The sequence below is a fragment of the Telopea speciosissima genome, chromosome 10, assembly GCF_018873765.1.
Source record: "Telopea speciosissima isolate NSW1024214 ecotype Mountain lineage chromosome 10, Tspe_v1, whole genome shotgun sequence".
Classification (NCBI taxonomy): Eukaryota; Viridiplantae; Streptophyta; class Magnoliopsida; order Proteales; family Proteaceae; genus Telopea; species Telopea speciosissima.
The window spans coordinates 55,944,168-55,969,342 of NC_057925.1; the positions used below are offsets into that span (position 1 = coordinate 55,944,168).

The 25,175-nt window shown below is 38.7% G+C and overlaps 2 protein-coding genes across 3 annotated transcripts; one reads left to right on the forward strand and one right to left on the reverse strand.

Moving 5' to 3' along the window:
- Positions 1-3,925: 3,925 nt before the first annotated feature.
- Positions 3,926-10,425, forward strand: LOC122642297 (thermospermine synthase ACAULIS5-like). The gene is made up of 11 exons (XM_043835738.1): positions 3,926-3,945; positions 7,272-7,469; positions 8,070-8,136; positions 8,248-8,342; positions 8,476-8,578; positions 9,136-9,224; positions 9,478-9,634; positions 9,710-9,785; positions 9,889-9,947; positions 10,091-10,227; positions 10,308-10,425. The coding sequence occupies exons 2-11, from the start codon at positions 7,330-7,332 to the stop codon at positions 10,396-10,398; spliced, it is 1,014 nt and encodes a 337-aa protein (XP_043691673.1). The 5' UTR covers positions 3,926-3,945; positions 7,272-7,329; the 3' UTR covers positions 10,399-10,425.
- Positions 10,426-11,445: 1,020 nt separating this feature from the next.
- On the reverse strand, positions 11,446-23,672 carry LOC122642296 (F-box protein SKIP17-like). Of its 2 annotated transcripts, none has more exons than XM_043835736.1 (13): positions 23,294-23,672; positions 22,278-22,453; positions 21,765-21,959; positions 21,550-21,660; positions 18,041-18,126; positions 17,841-17,962; positions 16,816-16,880; positions 16,647-16,719; positions 16,490-16,552; positions 16,289-16,353; positions 16,122-16,196; positions 15,814-16,041; positions 11,446-11,560 (listed from the first exon to the last, which is right to left on the reverse strand). In XM_043835736.1, the coding sequence occupies exons 1-12, from the start codon at positions 23,627-23,629 to the stop codon at positions 15,861-15,863; spliced, it is 1,548 nt and encodes a 515-aa protein (XP_043691671.1). In that variant the 5' UTR covers positions 23,630-23,672; the 3' UTR covers positions 11,446-11,560; positions 15,814-15,860. The 2 variants fall into 2 exon arrangements, 1 of the variants encoding a protein (XP_043691671.1); XR_006330027.1 differs by having other exon boundaries at positions 11,485-11,504; positions 15,810-16,041.
- Between the last annotated feature and the right edge of the window lie 1,503 nt (positions 23,673-25,175).

Below are 25,175 nucleotides of genomic sequence, written 5' to 3' on the forward strand. Positions count from 1 at the left end.
AAACAACTGTACCGAACAGGGAACCGGAGACGATAATGATCCGTTTATTATGGGGTGGTTTAGTGTTTAAACCAATCGATCGAGGAAGTTGACAGTAGTTTGATAAACAGTGTAGGGAGAAAAAGGAAGAAAAGAAGAAAAGCATGATGAATAGGTGTAACCGGGTAAATATTAAGCTGATGTGGTGTAACGGTTGCGTGTTTAATGGCACCACCAGAGTCGACATGACCACGTTGTCACGTAGGCCCGCACCACGCGCAAGCGCACGCTGACGGTGGGAAGACTAATACTAACTTTCCGTAAACAAACGATAGGTATAGATGGGTGGGCTTAGATTTATGTGGAGAATCGGGTGGACCTGTCATCTTCAAATTTATTTTTAGGGGGGAGCATTCTCTTTGGGAGTGGGTGAGTGGGCGCGTGGCCCTGTACACACGGGTCCAATGAGAGCACATGCGAAAATATCATGGAGAGCGGGATTTCTACTTTTCATTGGGAGTGGGGTAGTCATTTTGCCCCTTTACTATGTCTGGGCATGGGCGTGGGCAGTGCAGTCCCCCTCACAAAAAGATTTTCTCCTAATTTTTAATAGAAAAAAGAATGCTAATCGGTGTGCCTAAGCACAAGAACATCTGAAATTATCACTCAACCTTTAATAAACTACGAAATCCTATTCAGTCAATGTTCCTGCACGCGCTTTTATTGGCCCCCATGCTAGTGCAGGTGCTACATACCAGACAACGATCTCTTGCCCTTTTTTAATATTCTGAGGGCCGAGAGACAGCATCAAACCATTTGTGGTGTTAGCTCCGCAAATAAATTACTTATGGCCAATATGGGTCGGGCTGGGTTATTTTTCGTCAATCGGATCTGGGCAATTTGAGAAATTAAGAAGCAAAATTATAGTCTATTAACCCACAATTAATCTAAGAAGAATAACTCAAACCTTAATTTTATTTTTATTTTTTGGGAGAAAGTTCTCTGTCCAGGAGCGTGGCCTATGCCAGCACTCCCATGAGTTTATCTCTCTCCTCTTTCTTTGAAAAGACACCTCTACCCCTGGTTTTGAGGAGGAGAGAGATAGACACATGGGAGTGTTGGCGTAGACCACACTCTCGGAAAGAAGACTACTTCCCTTTTTCTTTAGGTAGAAAATAACTCAAAGCTTAATTACAGTTGAAAACAAGAGTGTAAAAGTAAAACTGATAGTTGCTACTATGATGGTGTCATGCACAAGTTGCCTTAATAATTGTATCTTTAACAATTTGCTTTGCTCTGTGCCAGTGACCGTCATTAGCACCTTAGATATGAGATGATTAGACTCCATATATGAACTTTATATTAACCTGATTGTTTTGGTCCCCATAGATTGGAAGCTCATTGAGTATGCACAAACTGTCCTTAATTGGTTAAGTGGTCCAAATGAGTAAAATGAGTCCAAGAAATGGGTTAGTTTTCAATCATAATGATGAATTAAGGTGAAACTTTAAATTAAAATGGGGCTCATGTTCTCTGTGTCGCAGCGTAGGTTGCGCCCAGACATATGGATCTGCCACTCAGGGGGGGCAGGATGGTCATTGCGCCCACTTCCATATGTCTGGGGCAGCCTACGCCCCCAGCACAGAAAACATTCTCCCATTAAAATGGATCATTAATTCTAGGTCTACTTAAGGTGATGATAGAGGAGTAACCATGAGCCTTAGTGTAACGATTAGGTTGTTCCATTGTGATTAAATGGTCATGGGTTCGAGTCTAAAAATAGTCTCTTTGCAAAAACATGAGTAAAACTAAGTACATTATGACCCTCCTCCGACCCCACAGTTATGAGAGCCTTGTGCATCAAGTACGACGAGTAGCCCTTGATACGACTTGAAAAGGCTAAGAGGAATAGTGTGGGGTTGGGCCTTTGGGGAATAGGGTTGGGTGGGGGTGGGGGGGGGGGGAGGGGGGCTATGGTTAATGGACCATCATCATTCACTTTTGCCAAAAACCCGGGAGGAGTGACTTGGGGGGAGGGAGTGATTCTCATTCACTCACCATCCATCCATTATCATAATAATAATAATAGTTCACAACCCTCTCTCTTCTCATAGTTTCACAAGTCTCACTCTCCCCAAAAGATCTACTCTGTTAGAAGTCTGTATTTGATTTGAGAAGGATTCTCATTTCATGTTTGGCGTGTAGTGAATTAAGTTAGCCCAGCCCAACCCATCAATCCAATCCCCCCACGCTAAGACCCAATCTTCCAAATCCACAATCAAAAGATGTGTCATTCATTGTGGGACCCGCACCAACTCCTCTCCTCATTGGAATCTTCACACGTCATGCTTATGCAAAGCTTAGATCATCACATTGTGGAGCTTAGTGTACAGTACATTTGTCCAAAGTAGAGAGTTTAGGGAGTAACGATATTTTAAGTTAAAACTTTGTGGGCAACGAAAGCTTAGAAATTTCAAACAAATGTGTGATAATTTCTAGTAAAGAAAGTTTTCTACATCCATAGAGTCGGTTCACCCATCTACAAATTCTTATGGAGTTTTAAGTATTTTTCTAGGGTACTCTCACGATGCCCTTTTCTATCCATTTCACACCCACCGACACCTTAGGTGAAGGAAAATTCGATCTATTTCTATTTGTTTTGCTTAACTACGTGGAATCAAGTTTTCTTTCACCTACAGTGAAGAGAGAATTATTTATCCCATAAATTCTGATGTTTGGATGAAACTAGAGAATAGTAACAAGAGTATTTGAAACTTTATCCTTTGATGAATGACTTCCTACACAACTAGTGTAAGAAAAATCTCTCATGCTACACTAATCAAAAGTCTCATATATAAGGATGTAAACGGATGAATTCGGTCATATAGTGGCATTATCATATTCGTATTTGATTATATTCGGATGGATTCGAATAATATCCTATTCGTTGATATATTTACTGTTTTATTAATGATGGTTAGGGTTGAGACTTGAGAGTTTAGCAATTACCCTTTCTTCTACTCTTCTTAGTCTTTGATTTTCTAACGTTTTCCACTTTTGATTTTATGTTGTATTTATTTTAATAGATATGTGATTCCATGTATCACAATACATAAAACAATATATATATATATAAATCAATAGAAAATCTTACAAAAGAATCACATTCGTATTCGATTAGTTTCCAGATATATTTCAGACATTTTATTACCATCGGATTACTAAATGAATTAGATAATAATCGATCGAATAGGAAGACTATCATATGCGTATTCGATTAGTTTTCGGAAGGATTCGAATTCTCCTAAACGGATACGAACGCGGATCAAATACAGAGTTTCGAATATCCGTTGACATCCTTACTCACATTGAGTGTGAGAGAGAGAGAGAGAGAGAGAGAGACTCAGGAAAAAAATCCACTGTCTGTGTTGGAATATTTTTCTAGGAATAATGGTTTATGTGGGGAGTATGACTCCTACACCCAGACAAAGGGGGCAAAATGACTACCATGCCCCCCATGAAGGTGGAAATTCTCATCCTATTGATGCTTCTACGTGCCCTCCGATCGGGCAAAGGGTCACATTCTCCTACATATAACTCTTCCCCATTTTTCTATTTACTTTTTGGAAAAAAGAGAATGGCCCCTCTGTCCAGACGCAGAGAGGGTGCAAAATTATTGCACCACCCCCATGAAAAGCAAAAATGCCCCACCCTATTGATTCTTCCGTAGATACTCCTATTGGCCCTTTGTTCGCATAGGAGCCACGCTCCAATCAACAGATAATTGTTCCCCTTATTTATTTTTGAAGGAAAATAAAAAGGGGTGATGTTGATGATGAGTCCACCTGCCATTGCACGCCGTTTATGCTTGGGGAAGAGAATATGTCAATATGATGATGATACCCACCGCACGCCCCCTCCTTCCCACCTCTCTCCCCTCCGTTTACTCTCTCTCTCTCTCTCCCTATTCCAGGGTATTTGTCATCATATCACCTACCTTAATCCTCCGTCCTTCCACCCATCCATCCATCCATCCATTCATATTCATGTTGGTGGTCATGATCATAATCATATTCTTCATCATCTATGGATTCCATGTCCTTCCACATCATGATTCGTGGGACTCATGACAGATAGATGACAGGCCCCTTGTTAGGCTCGTACCATATAATCCCATCTCAGGGTCTCACATAGGGGTGTCAACTGGTCCGGTTCTAGGTTATCGGTTCGGTTTTCTAGCGATTCTGACTCTAAGGTGTCAAGACTGAAGATAAGATCTAGACCAATAAGCTCATTGGTTCCAAATATGAGATCCAGGACCATTAACTAATGGGTGGTCTGGTTCTGGTTTCTAATCAGATCTAAACATGCTCTTGTTGAGTAGCCAAATGTAAAGCATTTTTCCCATTGGAACTAGAAATCTCAAGCAAGCTAGAATCTTTCAAAAGCAATTCATTAACTACTGGTGTGTGTCCTCTATGTGCAATAGATATGAGAATGATAGAATACTAGAATTTGAGGGGCCAAGTGTCTTGCTTAGCCTTGGGTCATGTTCTAATAGCAACTGGACAACACCTATATAATAAAAACCACTTTAACTGTATGTTAAAATAGCAAATCATCTTTTAACATTTTAAAACAGAAAAAATGGTGCAAGACAAGTTCAAGTGTATGCATTTGTTCCGGTTCTAATGGTTCCTTAACAGTTCTGGGGACCAGATCAGATCCGAATCAATAACCTATCACTAAGACCAGATCCGGACCAATAAGCTATTGGGTGGGTCAGTTTCGGTTCCTAGTAGAATGGTTTCGATCCGGTTACCGGTTCCGGTCCAAAATTGACACCCCTTGTGTCACACACACTCTCTCTATGTGTGTTATGTGTCTAATGGGGTTTGATCAAGTGTATGGGCGCAAGATTAGAACAGCCTATGATAGGTTAAATAGTTTGATTTAACGTTTTTTATTAGTTTAAGAGATTTTGGCATATCAATCAAATACCTAACATTATATATAATGTTAGTTGCGTAAAACCCAGTTAGATAATCTTCTCCTTCACAAGGCAAAGTATGTGAGAACTGTGATTTGTTTTTGAAGGATTTTCTTTTTCTCACTCCGAAATCATTTGTTAGGGGTTTGCGAAGAACTCATCCTTAAAAGCTAATCATTAAGGAAAGATGCACAAGTCTTCACTTCGGCTACTCATAAGATGTGAAATTATTTTTTGCATGAAACCCAACAGCAACCCCAACAACTAAAAGAAGAAAAAAAAAATCAATAGAATGAAGGGTCCTGAATTTATATGTAATTCCTACAAAGGCTTACTTCATTGTAAACTATGCAATGCATAAACGGGTGTCAAACTGGACGATTTTTTATCAGTTCTGGTCCTTAGGAGGTCAGAACCATTCTATTTACTAAATGGTCCCAAAACTAAGTTTAAAACTAAGATTTGGCACCGTTCGATAACGAAATGTTTTTGCTTTGATCCCTTATCGATTAAGGGTACTTAAAGTCTCAAACAATCAAATAAATCCAAAATTCTTAAATATACAAATAATTTCCTGATGCAGGACCAGACCTGCATGCCAAACTGAGCCAAGACTAAGCTTTAAATCGGTTCAGACTAGGCCTCATCATCAATGCCGGTTTACCCCTTGTCACGTGGATTTGACTTCAAGAAGACCTCTAACCGATGGCAAGCTGCCCCTAACTGATTTCTATAGTTCACTATCTTCATATTCTTATATTTTAGGAATTGGAAAATCTATTTAAGAAGGATCGGTTTTTGAGGAAAGAAAATGTAATAGAATTGGGGTTTAGGAAGGATTGATTAAGGATATCTGTCCTTGCTTTATTTCATTCTTATATTTTAGGAAGTTGTTTGTTGATTAGAATATCCAAAAAAAAAGGCTCCACATGGACAATAACCTTGTACAGTTTTGAGAGTTCTCCCTCCTTGGGAAGAATTTTATATTTTATTTCATTTTTTCAGGATTTCATGTGCCTTGGACCCCATCCACGGATTGGGTACTTTGGCTAGTTATTTATTTATTTTCTCTTTTCTTTTTGTGATATAATTTGCAATTAATCTTAGCCATAGGATTTAGTAGGTTTAGAGATTAGAATTAGGTTTTATTTTGATTTCTTATAAATGTATAGAGCTATGCTAGTTGAGATTGTGAAGAATTTATTAATGAAATATTATTCCGTTGAGTATTTTGGAACCTTGTAGTAGTGTTCTACCTTGTAACCCATTGCTTTCTTGAAAAATTGCAAATCTTCTCGTGTCTTTCAAGAATCACATTAAACCTTTTGAAGTTTGTCTTCTTGACTCTCCCTATTCGTATCTTCCAATTAGGCTGCATTACTTCCCAAACTTACAAATAATCAATCATTAATTTTTAACCATACTAACTCAAATAAGTCCAAAAACAAAGCGGACATTTTCACCTTTTATGGTGGCGGGGTGGCCATTTTGCCCCCTTTGTGTCTGTGTACAGGAGCCACGCTCCCCCCCACAAAGTTCTTTCCCCAAATTATATAGGTTATAACTATTAATATTAACTAGTCCTGCATGACTCCTACGCTAGTATGGGGACCAATGGAAATGCACGCCTAAGCATCCTAATATAGGGGCGAGGTGATCATTTTGCCATCCATGTCTCTGGACGTAGGGGGCTCAACCAAGTGACCTTCTTTTTCCCTTAAATAAATATGCATCTTAAACAGATAGTTCCAGATGATTCCTTGTTTAAAGGAAAACCCAAAGGAAAACCCGTCCCAAAACATCCCATCCCATCTCTTCCCTTGTGAAGGTTATAGATACACACATACACCCCCCCCCCCTCTCTGAAATCCACCATTAACATCTACACACAACAGAGAGAGAGAGAGAGAGAGAGAGAGAGATAACATGATGAATGGTCTTGCAATGTTATTAATAAATATATGTTTGAGAGAGAGAGAGAGAGAGAGAGAGAGACCCACGCGGTCAAAAGACTCAAAATCCGAATCAACCTTAGAAATCGCATTATCCTTTCCCTTTTTGGGTTTCCAAAATTCCAAGTTATTATTTCCTGATCTTTTTAACAATGTCTTTGGTGTTCAAGACCCCACTCTAAAATGCATTTCAATTATAGCTTTTCCAACTCTTTCAAAGTCTCAAGTTCCAACCAAGAATCATATCCCATTTTGATTTCCCCTGCTACAACAACCACACCACCTCTCCCTTATATTCTACACACCCTTCCCTTCTCCCCACCTTCCATTGCCCACTACGACCAAACCACCTCTCTCTGTCTTTTGACTTTGTGACTCTGTCTCTGTCCCTCTGGTTTGAGTGAAGAAATGGGTGATATTTCTGGTTCAAATGGCTATGGCAATGGTAATGGTAATGGAAATGGAGTTGCTGGGAATGGCCGTAGAAAGAGCTGTTGGTATGAAGAGGAGATTGAACAGGACTTGAGATGGTGTTTTGCTCTCAACAGGTATTATATCTTCTCTTCTTCTCATTCTTCCTTTCCATCCTCTTTTTCTTAATTTCATATATATATATATATATATATATATTATGGCTTTGTTCATATAAACTACATCTATGTCTGAAACCTTTAATTCCTTTTAATGGTTTTAATGAGTTCAGTGAATTGAAGGTGTATGATAATGAACCCATTTCAATTATTAATTAGACAAAAAGATGAAGAAGAACAAGAAAAGAAAATTACTGAATAGATTCTTAAGACAAAATCTTGAAGAAGCTTGAAGAAGGAACAAGAAAGCAAACAACTTTCTATTTGTCGGATTGAGACAATACAAAAGTGGGAACTTTCTGCAGTAGTGGTTTTTCTAGCATTTGTAACTCCTCTTTTAATAATCCATCTCATACCTGTAGTAGTATTTATATATATTTTTTGGATATTAAAACAATAATAATAAGGCTTAAAAGTTGTATAGTTTCTTACTGTATTCAATAGCATGGTCACTTAAAAGGTAGACAAGCTTAACAGAAAAAGAAGAATTAGAAGAATTTAAATCTTCTAAGTACAAAATATCTAACTCTCTCTCTCTCTCTCTCTCCAACCGGCCAGTATTTTGCATACAGGGTCTAGTCAGTACCAGGACATTGCACTTTTGGATACAAAGCCCTTTGGAAAGGTCAATACTTTTACTTCAATTTTTGTACATTTCTTCTTGGGACAAAAGTTCTTAAACTTTCTACTCTGTTTTTTCTTAATTGGGTCTCTCTCTCTTTAACTTTTGCTGTAGGCTTTGGTCATTGATGGAAAGCTTCAAAGTACAGAGATAGATGAATTCATCTACCATGAGTCTCTTGTTCATCCAGCACTCCTTCACCACCTAAAGTAATTTCTCTTCTTCTCCCCCCCCTCCCCCTCTCCCTTCCCCTCCCCTCCCCTCCCCTGTTCCCTTTGAAATTTTTTGGGGGTAAAATTCCCTTTGAATAAAAATTCCCATTTTTTGGTTATTTATCCCCAGTCCAAAGAGCATATTTATTATGGGAGGAGGTGAAGGTTCCACTGCAAGAGAGATCCTGAGACACAAGAATATTGACAAGGTGGTCATGTGTGACATCGACGAGGTAACCCTTATTCTGATGAATTCTTGATCATAAAACTCTTTTTCCCTTAATTTACTCACTTGTGTTAACATTATATTCAAGGGTTACTAGCTAGATACTACTGCACTGCTACTAGGGTTGTCAATCCATGGGTCGGGTTGAGTCGGTTTCAGTGTGGGAATGGTGAACCCAAAATCAAACCAATAAGGAATGTTCGGTTTAGTTTTGCGTTCATATTAGTTTATCGAATAGGTTTGTTATTGGATTGGTTTCGGTTTACCATACAGATTTATGCACACTGATGGAAAATTATGGTTTTTTCTAATGGGTTTCGGGCTGTTATCGCCATCCGATGCAATTCGGTTCTATATCGGAGTCAAAATACCCTAATCCGAAACCGGTCCGATAAAACCTCATTCGGTTCAGGCCATAGCAGTTCAGGTCCGGTCACTTTTCTGTTTCGGTCCCAATTCTAACACCCTAATTGCAAGTAGGCCACCACCTACCTCTTGGAAGAGGCAAGAATATGTATACTGTTCTTCTCATCCTATGCTTTTTGTTTGTTCTCTCTTGTCTAGGAAGTAGTGGACTTCTGCAAGTCGCACCTGTCTGTAAACAAGGAAGCTTTTTGTGATTCAAGACTCAACCTTGTTATCAATGATGCCAGGTTTAATATTAATTTCTTGGAAGAATGTTCTCTGTGCTGCAGCATAGCCTGCCTCTAGGCAGATGGACAGCCTGTGCAAGGGGGCAGGGTGATCATTGCACCCACCCCCATGTGCCTGGGCGCAGGTTGCACTGCGGTACAGAGAACAGCACCCCTAATTTCTTTTATCAATTTTTCATTGTTATTTGTCTTTGTTGTTGCTGTTATTGTTGTTGACAGTAACAGAAATTTCATCTTGCATGTGTGCCTGCAGAGCTGAGCTTGAGAACAGAGAAGATTATTTTGATGTGATAATTGGTGACCTAGCAGACCCAATACAAGGGGGACCTTGTTACCAACTCTACACTAAATCCTTTTACGAATCCATAGTTAAACCTCGACTCTGTGAGGGTGGCATTTGCGTCACTCAGGTTTGTACTGTACACTCGCACACACACACAACAACTACTGGGGATTAATGTGTTTCATGTTTTAAGTTTCTGCAGGCAGGACCAGCTGGTGTATTTAGCCATACCGAGGTTTTCTCTTGCATTTACAACACCTTAAGACAGGTTTTCAAATGTTAGTAACATCACAGAAAGATTAATTAATGGTTGCTTTATGAGGCATTAAAATGGGTTTTTTAATTCACTGAAAAAACTGAATATCTTGCTTCTACTTGCAGATGTTGTGCCTTACTCAGCTCACATTCCTTCCTACGCTGATACTTGGGGATGGGTCATGGTATATCACCTGCAGATAATCTCTTTCTTTGGGTTTTTTGCTTTCTGCAGTGTTAATTAGAGAAAGCACAGAACAACTGTTTTAAGTAAATCAGAACTTACTAGTCACTGAAATTTGACATATTTATGGTTTATGAGTTGCAGGCATCGGATTCGCCATTAACAGTGGATGCGATAGAGTTAGACGCAAGGATCACGCAGAGGATCAAAGGAGAGAACAGATATCTCGACGGCATGACATTTGTGTCTGCTTCAATCATGAGTAAAGCTGTTAGGAAAACGTAGGTGCCCTTTTCATGTGTGTAGAGTTCCTATGTTTTGTCATCTTCTAATGAAGATGATTTGTTCAATTTCTTAACAGGCTGGCCAAGGAGACTCAAGTATACACTGAAGGAACAGCAAGGTTCATCTATGGCCATGGCACTGTCCACAAATCCAATCACAACCTCTAGGAGAGATGAAAGGGAACCCAAACAGAAGCATCTGGACACAAGATCGAACCTTGTCCTCCCCCTCCCCGCCCCCCCTCCTCTTTTCTTTCCTAGGTAAAAGAACAAGTACTTTTATTCTGTTTAAACATGAATGGGAAAACAATGGCAGAGCCCATTTGTATTTTTTTCTGGAACTTAACACAATAGATCACCATTAATGCCATTGTTTACAAAGGTGATTACTTGAGCAAGAACATGTATTTAAGTCCACTGAAATGATCCAGTAGCTTAATACCTTACTAGAGACGCGCAGAGTCTCACTTCAGTAAAGGTTTTCTGCAATGAACATAAGTGGAAGCAGAGACAAATCTCTAGAACCAATATATCTAATATTATTGATTTGTAAGTTCTTTCCTGCAATCCCATCACTCTGTAATAAAGGCAGAAACTGATACATACAGATGTCTATCGAACATGAAAAATAACCACCAATCATCGACCACAATAGCATATATTCTCAAGCTGTGGCAAACTGTTTATAGGTCTAACACATCAACATCTACAACCAAATTATATACTTCATAAAGCAACAATCCGTAGGATTGTGTGTGCAAGATATATGCTAGCTTCAAACTTGGAATCTATAGCCAATATGATGAGAGATTTAGCACCATGTCAAGGAGAATGGTAACAGAGCAATGGAACTTATTCTACCCAAAAAAAAGGGGGCAATGGAACTAATGGTGTATAAGGCCAGCACAACCCAGTTACAACCCAAAAAAAAAAAGAAAAAAAAGGGGGCAATGGAACTAATGGTGTGTAAGGCCAGCACAACCCAGTTACAAATCCAACACGTTTGGATAAGGATCGTGAACTTTAAAAAATTCAATGGATGTTACAAACAAATTGAGCTGATTTGCATTAGAAAATGGCTCTTAGATAAATGCAAAACCCAGCTCTCTTTGGGTAAATGTGACTAGAGAGTTGTCCATACGGAAAAATATTGTCACACACAACACTAAGAACTGCAGGTCTTCTCTGCTTCGCTGGCCATAACTTTCTGCTCCACCAAGCATTGTATATAAGAACCCACGAACTTGCAGAGTAGTACAGACACACTCCCTCTTCTGTATCCAAAAGGAAATACCATGATTCTACAAAAAGCCATCTCCAACCCAGAATAGTCAAGCACTTGAAAGGGGTAATAAGCAAAGCAGTTATCTCACTGACTCATCTTTCAGATATTGTGAACATGCATGGACAAGATTATGAAGATACATATACATTGACAACTACTGTAGTTAAAATTAAAGGAAAATACCTACTGTTGGCTACAGCCAACATTCTTTAATAACCACAATCTTACCATCTAGTTATTACTTGATTTCTCTGACGTTTATATATATATATATATATATATATATATTCAAGTTTCAGATATATATATATATATTCAAGTTTCAGATGTGCTACTGTCTGTACATTAGCTTTATTGATTAGACCACTTGAACAAAAACTGAAAAGGGAACTGATCTTGAACTTTGATAAGACCTACTATATACAGAACAATATTTTGAATGCTCATGAACATTGAGTCAAGGAAGAAAACAATTGCATGGCTTAAATTGTCATGAGTCACAAGTTCCAGTTTCCCTCCATGTAATTCCTTTTATTGGGTTTTCCAACCATAGTTCAAAATCTCGACGAAATTTCAGATATTTCGGCCAGGCCAAGACAAGATGCTATGTCAAAATGGAAAAATGCAATATTTCAGAAATTTCAGTCTAAAACATGCATCGTTTCATTGAAATTTCTATCATTTTGTTTCGGTATTATTTCGGCATTTTACACCCCAAAATGATCAAGCAAAATTCATAGAAAAAATACAATGTTTCGGCGAAATTTTGCTGAAATTTCGGCATCTTGGAAATTTTGATCTGGCCGAAATGGCCTTCCGAGACAAAATTTAATACTATTCCCAACCAGCACCCATTGAGATCATCTAGTTCTGTTGATATTGGACAATCAGTACAGAGCCTAAGAGAGAAGTCAAGGAACAGAGAGGAATGAAAATTATGGATTGTTAACATAGCAAATGAGGTATACTTGGGCAAGGAAATGGTAAAAAAACGAAAAACAAAATACTAGATACATGACACATTCTATTAAATATAAAACCCAACTTCAACAGAGCAAGTCCCAAAAACATACCTAGAAAAGGAAAAAACTGGCATCCATGACAATGATCTTTTACACAACCCAGGAATCAGAACATTGTCTTGGAGTCTAGTTGGAGAGGGGGGGGGATTGATCTTTGTACTGAAGTTTCAATTCTGGATGCTGTCAAACAGAACTCTTAACACCAAGATCATCACAACTTCAGAATTAGTCATCAATCAATAACTCTCAAGATTTTAGCTGGAAATGGACCGATTTTAGCAGCTACGGATTTTGGATGATGCAGTAACCCTTGACTGGTTGAACCAGCATGACCAAGTTTGGCAACCCAAGCCCAGACAGAACCGGTCCAACCCGGGTTTTTTATCCAACAAGGATTGGAAGTAGTTTATTATTCTTTAAGTCTATTATTTGTTTTAGTTGGATATGCAGGAATAGGCTACTTAGTTTTAGAGTTGGTTTGCAAGTTATATTTCCGTTTTAGAGTTCTAGTTAGGAGTCTTAGTTTTACATCTTTAAATATGGGCATTGCTTGTAACCAATGGCCAAAATTGAATAGAAAAGTATTGAGCTCTGCTCTGCGTTAGTGTGTGGTTGTGTGCATCCTCTTTCCCCCCTCCAACTCTATGACTCATTTCAGAATTCTCCCCTTCTCCTAACCGGCCCTCCACCAATTTGGTATCAGAACCAAAATCCCCCATCTCCCTCTAAATCAATCTCTCTACTTCTCTTACTCTGTTCTTCCTCCTCCTTTTCTTTCGTATTATTTTATTTTTTTTGTTAACAAAAACAATTTTAATGAATGGCTTGAATGATCTATACGACCAAGCAAGCTCTTATATTTATAAGAAAAAGATTATAACCTAAAGGACAGAATTGTCCCTACTCTAGCCGACTCTACTAAGAGAGTATGCAGTATATAAAAACATAAAACTAAGACCCCAAAAAGACGGGGGTATTCTGGTATACATTATTCAACACTCCCCCTCAAGTTTGAGCATAAATGTCAAACATGCCCAACTTGACTAAAGCAGGATGAAACAACTTTCCAGGCAGCCCCTTGGTGAAAATATCAGCAAGTTGATCAGCAGACTTCACAAAGGGAACACAAATCAATCCTTCTTCCAATTTTTCCTTGATGAAATGCCTATCCACCTCAACATGTTTGGTACGATAATGTTGTACTGGATTATGTGCAATACTAATTGTTGCCTTGTTGTCACAGTACAACATCATAGGGAGACGAATGGCAACACCAAGGCCTTGTAATAAACCCTTCAGCCATAGTAGTTCACAAATACCTAGTGCCATAACACGAAACTCCGCTTCAGCACTAGAATGAGCTACCACATTCTGCTTCTTGGTACGCCAAGTGACAAGATTGCCACCTATAAAAGTACAGTACCCAGAGATAGACTTGTGGTCAATTGTCACGACGTCTAGGCGACCCTAAGTGTTGGAGAGGGGCCAAAATCAAAGCGACACCAATAAGGCAGCCAAGTCGGCCAACGTCGCCTAGGCGCCGCCTTGATAACTATGGTCAAAATAACCAACCCAATCAGCATCAGTATAGGCTTCTATCCGAAGGTGATTATGAGGAGACAGGAGAATGCCTTTCCCTAGAGCTGACTTCAAGTCTTGAAGAATACAAAGAACAGCCTATATATGGGAAGAGTATGGATCATGCATAAACTGACTCAAAGTATTCACTGCTATAGCAATGTCTGGACGTGTGTGTGAGAGATAAATCAACTTCCCTACTAATCTTTGGTATCGACCTTTATAAACAGGTTCACCCTCTTTTCTTTGAGACGAACATTGGCATCCATAGGAGTATCTGAAGGGGCACATCCTAACAAACCAGTTTCTGTCAACAATCTAGGATATACTTCCTTTGAGAGAGAAAGATGCCTTTAAAAGACCTAGCAACTTCAACCCCAAGAAAGTATCTTAACTTTCTTAGATCCTTAATCTCAAACTCCTGTCCAAGAAACTTCTTCATACGGCTGATTTCATCACCATCATTGTCGGTTACCACAATATCATCTACGTAGACTATAAAAAAAAAGGGGGAAAAAGTTCTCTGTCCGGGAGTGTGGCCTACGCCAGCACTCCCATGAGTCTATCTCTCTCTTCCCCATGTGAAAAGACACCTCTGCCCCTTGTTCTAAGGAGGAGAGAGATAGACACATGGGAGTGCTGGCGTAGGCCACACTCCTGTACAGAAAACTGCTTCCCAAAAAATAGTGATCATTTCAACAACTCTTTTAATAAAAAAGAACGTGATCAGCATTACTCTATTTGTAGCCTACAGAAATTGGGTTTTTTATTTATTTGAGTTGGATACGTAGGAACAGACTACTTAGTTTTAGAGTTGGTTTGCAAGTTATTTTTCAGTTTTAGAGTATACTTAAGAATCCTAGTTCTACATCTTTAAATATGGGCATTGCTTGTAATCAATGGACAGAATTGAATAGAAAATTATTGGGCTCTACTCTGCTTTAGTCTGTGGTTGTGTGCTTCCTCTGCTTGTAACCAATGGACAGAATTGAATAGAAAATTATTGGGCTCTACTCTGCTTTAGTCTGTGGTTGTGAGCTTCCTCTTTCCCCCTGCAACTCTAAGACTCATCTCAAAATTCTCCCCTTCTCTTAACCGGCCCTCCACCATTGGATGAGCACCCAAACAACCTTGGGGAGGGCGTCACTGGGTTGAACAATGTTGCAGTAAAGAGAACAAGAGCTAATACAATGAACCATATATTGGATCGATACTGCTGAATGGGCTGATACACATCAACTGTTATCACTCATTGGTCTTAATAATGCATCTTGTATTCATTTCATTAAAAATCTTGACCTTATACAGACAAAAACAGTACATATCATAGCAAAATGTCAATCATAGACAGTAAGGTATTATGTCTAATGAAATAAGGTCAATCAAATAAATTTCTTCTTGTTTCCAAATCAAGTTTGGCAAAGCATGAGCCATTTGAAGGCAATATGAGCAAGTCTGGAATCTGGATGGTGGTGATCACTATATGGGAGCTAATAATAGCATATTCAGTCATCAAATTAATCTATTTAAGATTATTTTACTCCGTAAATTAATTTATTCACCATGGACAAGTAGACAAACTTCACAAACTATTCAATGTTATCACCATGATGAGGGCAGGTGGTCAGCTTTCGCCAAGAAGATCAAGGCCTCAAAGACAAAAGTGAGAAAGAGAGAGAGAAAGGGAGATCTACCTATTCTTAGAAGACTCAAAGTCAACCTCCAAAGCATCCTTGACAACTTTCCTAGGTATTCAAAATGTCCACCTCATCTGAACTTTCCTCATACACTACATAACCCACATCTCGACCATCCTCATTGCCACTGCCATGATCACTGCTATAGCTACTTTCTGATGAGCTTGTAAATGGTAAACTTAATTGTAATGACAAACTATAGTCGCTGTCCATATCGCCTTCAATAAAGCTACAAAACAAGGTATTGCAAGTCATGGTCAGTGTACTAAATTTTTCATTCATGAATCATGATTTGAAGAGGAAACCAACCTCGTCTCATCAGGAAATTCAGCTAGAAAGCAGATCTCAGGCCTTTCTTCCAAGACACGTGTTATAGGAATAATACTACAGGAGTCCATTAAAAAAGGTTGTCAGAGAAAGAATATTAAATGTCAATCCACATAGAATATTTAAATCAACTCACAAGAACTCACTACCTTGGGCTATATCTTCTCAGATACCAATCTGCCTCTCCAGCTAGACCTTCCCTGTTGGATATGTCCTATGTGAAGGCCAGAGTCAGCAGACAAAGACAGGGAATATACAAATATATTTAAGCCCAATACCAATAAAAGTACCCCAAAAAAAAAAATTCTAGTTCAATGCAAGAAAAGGTTAGTGGTTTTGTCTAAACTCACAAGGTGTCTAAGAAATTTGAATTCTCCTGCAAGAACTGCTGCAAGAAACCGAGCAACTTCCGTCTGCACAAGACATTAAATTAAATATTCCACTTTTGAAAGGGGATGGGTGGACATATATATATATATACAGAGAGAGAGAGAGAGAGAGATTCACTTCTTTGAGATGCATGCAGTCACGTAAGATTATAACCTCCAGTGAACTTCCATTTGATCCACTACCAAGATTCCTTATAAAAGCCAGAATGAAGGTTTAATTTCAGATTAATTAAGAAAGAACATTAGGAATGTCAGTGGAAATAACTGTGAAATTTGGAAATGCAAACCTTAAAAAGGTGCCTGTGATTGAATACGACGTTGAAAAATCAACTGATTTCAGCTTGCGAAATCCCTACAAAGAGAAAAAAAAATTTGATAAAAAAAAACACCATAAAGACATCCATATAGAAGGAAGAGGGGGGCACAAACAGGGTTTAATTCATAATTGTCAACTATGAGACTCAGCCAAAACTCAGGTGCCCTTGATAGCCAATAACACCATGTCAGAAGGAGGGGAAAAGAAAAACAAAGCATCGCAAAAGGACCTTTAGTTAGAAACATTTTCAGTCATCTATTCATTTTTCTTTCCAGAAGTATTTTGAAAAATTATCAGTAAAAGATTTGAGGATGGACCTTGGTGCAACGGTAAGGTTGCTCCATTATGACCAAGTGGTCACGGGTTCAAGTCTCTGGAAACAGCCTCTCTGCAAAGTGGGGGTCAGGCGACTCAAGCAGCGTACATTATGACCCTCCCCAGACCCCACAGTGGCAGGAACCTCGTGCACTGGGTATGCCCTTTTATCAGTAAAAGATTTATTATATCTAAAAGACACAGGGTCTGTTTTAAAGAAAAAACTATATCTTAGGCTCTCTTTGGTATGGTTTATATTTATGTTTATTTGACATATAAATATAAATAGGGATGTTGGGTGTACTTAACCCCTTCTCAAAGCATTGTAGGCTTTTCACCAATTGTGATCCAGAAAATGAGAATTAAAAAAAAAACAAAAACGTATGTATGTAAATGTGTGTGTGTGTGTATATATATATATATATATAATATGTCATTTTGGTCATGAATTATAATAATGTTAAAGAAGTTAATTATATGAATTAAGCAATAAAATTTCCACCATGATTCCTTAAACTTTCAATGTATTAAACATTGATCTGGAAAAGAATAGTAGAACCTACTTGACTAGTATTCATTTATCTAAAACGGCATCTTTGGGAAGTCCACTGGCAGTAACTTTAACACTGCTTTGAAGCCCTGTTGTAATAAATATTAACTATTAATTAACCATGAACATACCTTAACAAGTATACGAACTTTATAATCATGCAGCTTGAATCCTCTAAGAGCCAATGAAGTTAGATGGGGACAACCATTTACAAGATCAATACAAGTTGGCGACTTCAAACTGTCATCTCTACCTGATAATGAAATATTAAAAAGTTGAGATAATAATTTTCAGAGCATGGAAAGATGACCACCTACAGAAGATTTCACACCTGTTTTCGAAGACTCGAAGAATAACCGCTCAATGAAGTGACAGTTTTTGCTCACAGACTCCAATGTTTGCCTCAGCTCAACGTGACTGTTCAGAAGCCCACAGTCAAGAGTTATCAAGGCTCTTGTTACCCCCAGTAAGGATTCAATCAGACAAAAAAGACAGACATACAAACGCATTTTTCTAGACTCATCATTGCCAATTGGGGTATTAACTCCAGACACCCAAAAACAGCGTATGAATGGAATACATTTTATAGAGAGACCAAAAATGGATTATGAACACTAGTCATGCCACATGTATTAATGTCTAAATAACAAGAGAAGAAAAATAAATTTTAACAAGAGTATTTAGCAGGTTTTATTGATATATAACAAGGTTTATTGAACGAAAAGGTTCAAGTAGAACTAATAAGACAACTCCTTCAAATAATCTGAATCAGCTTTACTGAAACTGAAAGCCCTACAACACCCCCCCCCCCCAACAAAAAAAGTCTCGCCCCTTTATTTATTTACTTTTGATGAATAATCTAGTAAAGACCCGACAGTCATTTGCAGTTGATCAAACTATTGCAAGCCAAGGCTGGAGAGAAGCCTTCATTGCTTGTACCCAAGAAAGAAGAATCGGACTCCTGAAAAACCTTAAATGGTTGTGAATTTTGTGGGTGTATTGTAAACATAAACATATTTGATGTTTGCAAGTGATGTTGGATGATTATGTTTTATTTTAAATTAGGTGTTGAATGACTTTATATCATTTAATAGGATGAGCATGGATGATTTTAAGTTATGTGGTGGTCTTTAATTTCATCATTCTTTATGCTTGACTGGTATTTATATTGATGTTAAAATATGTGTGTTGCAGTAATTAGCATGGAAAGTATTGGAAAGTATTTGTGTGTCTTGTGGATAACTCTTAGTTGAAGATGGTAATGTGAATGCGTTCGACAGAGATGATATTATTATATCAACCTTGTTTTCAATCATTATAAAGAAGTCATTGCATACCAGAGAACCCATTAGAGATAGTAGTTTCATTGGTGCTGAATGGGTTAACGAGCTCGTAGTTGGGCATGCAGATAGGATTTATAACTCTTTTAGAATGGAGAGACATGTACTTTTGAATCTCTGTAACTTAATGAAAGAACGAGGTTGGTTGAAAGACAGCCGCTGCATAAGGTGGTTGAACAAATTGGAATTTTCTTGATGATAATTGGTCATATCAGTTCCAATAGAGATGTATCAAAGAGATTCCAACACTTGGGTCAAACGATAAGCAAGTACTTCAACAAAGTGTTGAGAGCTGTCCTCAAATTGGCAAGAGAGGTTATCAAACCGCCATCTTTTAATGAAATTCCATCAGAGATTAGAGAAAACCCTAAACACTTCCCGTATTTCAAGGTACTCCACTAATCACTTACTTTTACTTTTAAAGGAATGTGTTTAGTTATGGAATACAATACCCATTAATCACTTAGTTTTTACCCATGTGAAATCCCAAGACTGCATTGGTGCTATCAACGGCACTCATAAGTGCTTCGGTACCCGAGTCGAAGCAAATACCTTATAGAGGCAGACAGGGAGTGACAACCCAAAATGTCATGTGAGCATGTTCATTTGACATGAAGTTCACGTTCATATATACTAGGTGGGAAGGATCTGCAAAATGACTGCCGAGTCTTTACGACAGCACTTAACACTACTAGATTGCAGTTTCCTCATCCGCCAGAAGGTATTTGTTCATCCTTTTGAAAATACAAACCTAACAAGTTTGGAGTATATTCAAACTGATATTCTTTTTGACAGTGTATTGTAGGGAAATACTATGCTGTGGATTCCGGTTATCTATCTATGCCAGGTTTTTTGACTCCATTCAAAGGAGAACATTACCATTTGCAGGAATATAGAGGTAGAGGAAGGCAAGTTAGAAATGCTAGGGAGCTATTCAACCACAGGCACTCTTCCTTGAGGAATGTCATCAAACGTTCCTATGGGGCGTTGAAAAATCGCTTTCCAATTTTAAGAAACCATTCACAATTCCGCAGCAGAGTTATATCGTTGTTGCATGTTGTGTACATAGTTGTCATGGCGTCCTGGCGCTGGAGAGGGCTGCATGGCGACCTACGCCATGGCGACCCTCTTTGATTTCTTCTTCCTGACTCTCTTTCCCTCTTCGATTTCTTCTTCCTGTCTTCGATTTCTTCTTCCCTCTTCGATTTCTTCTTTCCCTCTTCAATTTCTTTCGATTTCTTCTTCGATTTCTTCTTCCTGTCTTCTTTCCCTCTTCGATTTCTTCTTCCTGTCTTCTTTCCCTCTTCGATTTCTTTCGATTTCTTCTTCGATTTCTGAATTTTCTTCTTAAAACTTGAGAAACAATAGAGAAAAAATAAAACATGGCTTGAGTATACATCTATTAACACATTAAAAATAGAGAAAATAAAAAATAAAACATGGTCGACATGCTCGCCATGGCAACGCCATGGCGGGCGACATGTCGATATATCGACGTGACATCCCTCCACCGACTTGGATCGCCGTGACGCCGTGACAACTATGGTTGTGTAATCCACAACTATATTCGGATAAGTAGTGAGCAGACAAGAACTTTGAATATTATGGAAGGCAGGTTTACCAATAGAATCCCCTGATTTGGATGTAGAGGTGGATGCCCCATTACAGAGGACGACTCAAATGAACATTGTTAGAATAAATATTGCAAACCATTTGGCTATATGGAGCATGGATTGGCTGAGATTTGATAATTGATGTTTACTTATATTTTGTTTTAATGTGTTGGAACATTATTGTTATATGGATATTGTTACACACACTTTAGTTTATATTTGATACACTTGCATTATTTGGACTTTTTGGGTATTCAATGGTATTTTGGTAAATTTATAGAAGTTTCAGAAACAAAAATTACTGTGCATTAACAAACGTGTTGCTGTTTCTTTTATGGCCCAGAAATAGAAATTACTCCACATTATCAAACACATTTTTTTGTCCAGAAATTTGGCCCAGAAACAGAAATACCAAAACTTAATTCTGGAACAAAAACAAAGCCCCAGAAACAGAAGTGCTATCATGCAGGCCCTTATTATCCACTAGCAGCAGTTTTGAAAAACCCTCAAATTTTTACAATCATAATCTCTGTAAGTGAACATAAAATACATTTCAGCAAGTTCGTGATAAGGACTCGTATAATTGGAATGTAGATAATTTCTAGACAGAAAGGAAACATCCAGTTCTCTATTTTACACCTACACATGTGTGAAAATAGCAAGTTCATCCATGTACATACACTGATGCACATACTCGCACAGACAGTAGTTTAAATGAAGATCGGCAAAAGTGGGTACAATGTTATATACAATAACAGCCATCCAGTATACTTCTATCTCATGAAAGCTACAGTTATCAGTTCTCCAAAGGAAAATGGACTCTTACATCACTTTGTGATGAAACAAATTAATGTAATGGATTCAGTGATCAGCTTAATGAGACTTACAGTCCGACAATTTCTAGATCCAGGAGTGATGGACATGTTGATAAGGCTGTGCAAAGTGCTGCATTGTCCATTCTGTCAATATTGTAGAGGTGCAATCTCCTCAACAAAGCCCTTCCAATTGGAAAATAAAATGAGAAAAACAAAATGACAACTAAAGACCTGGGACACTCACTGCAAATACCAGAATCTTAATTTATTCAAGTACTCAACCATACCCAGCAGCACCACCATCTGAACCTAAAGGTGTCAGACAGGATCTTGTAAGAAAACATGACTCTTTACATTGCCTCGACTTCTTATTGTTCCAAGAATAACCTGATGCATTTACAGAATTCTTGGTGCTAAAAACCATAGGTTGAGAAGATCCTGGAGATGCAGTTGGGCTTGACAATATACCAAGCTTGAGAGACCTGAATATAGGAATGAGTTCATGAGCTTTGCCCCATTTGAAAAGAGAAAGGAAAATCTGATATGCAGAGGAAGAGACAGAATCTATTAAAATTCGTATATATCTTAAGGATTAGAACATTTCAAGAAACTAAGTCGTAAGACATCAACAAATTATTGATGCCAAGGAATAATAAAGGACACAAAGTAATGAGAATATCACAAGAACATAACAGCCATAGACAAATAGCTTATGAGGCCAAAAATATAGTGACAGTAGTTTAAACCTAACCTACTGAAGGAATGGATCAAACCACAGTATTCAGATAAAGGACTCTTACTGGAGGCCTTTTCCTGCTCTCTGAATCATTGCAGAAACAACTGCATTATTGACCTTTGGGATTATTGACGTTAAGTCAATATTTGAATAGCACAATGGCTCCATGGCACACTTGTTGAACATTGAACAAGTAGCTGCAGCATAACATAGGCTTCTTGTATCAAGTATGGAAAATACCTTCATATCAGAAAGAAAAATCAAGAAGCAGTTTGTGAGTTTCCTTAAAAGAAAACAGTTTCAACACTAAAATGCAATGGGCAGCACGTAATTACAGTGAAGTTTCGGTACAATTTAAAAAACAGAAAAAAGTAAATGTAACTGCTTGAAATGTGATACATAGTTTTCTTGCTGAGTATTCAATTTTGACATCCCCACTTTACATTTATTACAAAATGCAAAGAATAAGATGCAAAAAGGAATACAGACGTTCAATAATGCATTAGAATTTCAAAAGTAATAATATAATAGTTAAAACTAAAAAAATTCTATCCAACTAAATGCTCCACTTCCTTGCAATCCTCAATATCCCAACATGCCAACTTATGTAATACTCTCAGCATTAATTTAACCATTTCCACCAACTCAACCAATAAAGTTTTGCCTTACATATAGAAAAACAAAGAAATGCTATTATCCCGGAACTACATACTTACCCATGTCCTTCCGCCCTATCGTATTATCCTTTGTGCAAAATGGAACTATAAAATACAATCAAATTTAAGGAAAGTAAATTATTCTCGATCGACAATCCGCTAAATAATCTCCATACCTTGAATTTAGAAGCAGCAAGTTACCTACGTTTCTGTTAACAAACTAGCATCTAACAAAGAACGATCGCCGGAGGCTTAAACTTCTGAATGCATTACATTGCAACTAAGTAAATGCATTGAATGAATCCATGTTCAATTTCGGATATCATCAGGAAATAAATTAAAAACAATTAAAGAAAAGACAGAGAGACGTATTCATTGCAATTTACTTGAAGAAGAAAAGAACGAAGGAGAAAGGAAACCATACTTTGAGGGTGAGATCAGGTGGAAGGGCCCAAACTATCGAATTATGCTTGGAAGCACGCTTTCTAGCTGATCGGTTACCGGCCTCAACGAGAACAGAACCTAACTTAAGAACCTTATCGATCATAAGGTTTTGTTCAGAATCAGACGCCCTAGATTCAAGAAGCCGCTCGAGAGAGAGGTCGAGAAAGACGGAGGAGGAATCCGAGAGCCCTAGAAAGGCTTCTAATAGATGATCCATCTGTTCTGGTGTCGAAACCCTCGAAAACTCGATCGGAAGAGGATCTCCACCACAGCAGGGTCGTTTCCGTAGGGACGAAGACCGGATGAGCGTATCCATACCGAATGGAGCGGAAGAAATGGTGCGAGAGATGAAGAATAACGAGGTGAGGCTGGTTTCGTTAAGAACAAACAAAAAAGAGGTGACCGTGACACTGGTTTTTTGGCTTCGTTTCACAATCGTCTGAAGGTGGTCCTTTTTTTTTGTTTGTTTGGGAGGAGATCTCTGCCTGGGCCTGTAGCACGCGCACTGGCCAATGGGAGAGCGTGCAAACTTCGCATCCATGGGGGCAGCGTGGTACTTTTGCGTGCTTCTATGTCTTAGTGCAGGAACCACCTGGGTCATGTCACCTGGGCCACATGACCAGGTAGCATTCTTCCCCCCCCTTTTTGGGGTTCACATTTTTTATGGGGTACCGTAGCCCCTACGTGCACAGGGGCCAATAAGAGCATCGGCATCATGGGGGCCGTACGGTCATTTGGCCCCCCTCTATGTCTGGCATAGGCAGTACACTCCCGGACCTTTATCCCCTGAGGTTCGCTGACCGGTATGGTTGTGCGGTTCCTCTCATAGTGGGGGCTGAAATGACCAGTCCACCTCTTGACCGAACACACTGCCCGGGTGGGGTCCACCGTCCACCCCCCTTTTATTAGAGGCACTAGAGAACCGTACCGGACAGGGGAACCGCAGGTGATAAAAATTCTACACTCCCACACAGAGAACTTTTCTCTTTTGTATGGAAGAATGTTTATTGTTCAAAATGACATCCTTACCCCTAGATTGAATCAAAAGGGGGCATTGATTGGCTCTCGCACAAGTGTAGAAGCTGCACACCCGAACAAAAACACTTCTATTTTTTTTATTTTTCACTTTTTGAAAATAGGGAAAAGGAACGCTAACCAATGTTGTGCCCCGGTATGTACCTGAGACAAACATAGCCCAACACGAAAAAGACCGGTGCACCTTTAGTGCTTTCCATCTTTCTAAGGATTGCATCAGTCTTTTTTGCATTGGGTTGTGTCTAGGCGTAGGTATACGCCAAAGCACAGCACCAGTTAGCGTTCTTTCTCCCTTTGAAATATTATCCCTAATACAGAGTTGTAACATTTTGGCAGGTATCATAAGACACGAAAAAAACACAGTTTAAAGAAAAAGACAAGACAAATAAAAACAATAATGTAATTTGATCTCCCCCCCACCCCACCCCACCCCACCCCAACCCAATTAAACGAAGACGATCACCCGCACATGTAAAGGGCAAATTCGATACTGGCTAGAATCTCAATGTAACAACCTATGATTATACAATGCAAGACTTTTCTCTAAGTAAAGAGATCGCTGCATGGGCCTCTAGAGTTTGCACACACACTGGTCAATGGGAGTTCATGCACAAGCATCACCCTAGATGGGATTTCTGTCTTTTCATGAGGACAGCGTTGTACTTTCGTGTGGTTCTGTGTCCAGCCATAGGAGCCACGTGGGCCACGCAATTACTTATGCGTATTTAACATTCTTCCCTATGTTTTGAGAACTTTTCCGATTCAATATGTGTTATCATCGATGCCATCATATTGGATGTCTTATTTTAGATTACCATCAAGTGTCA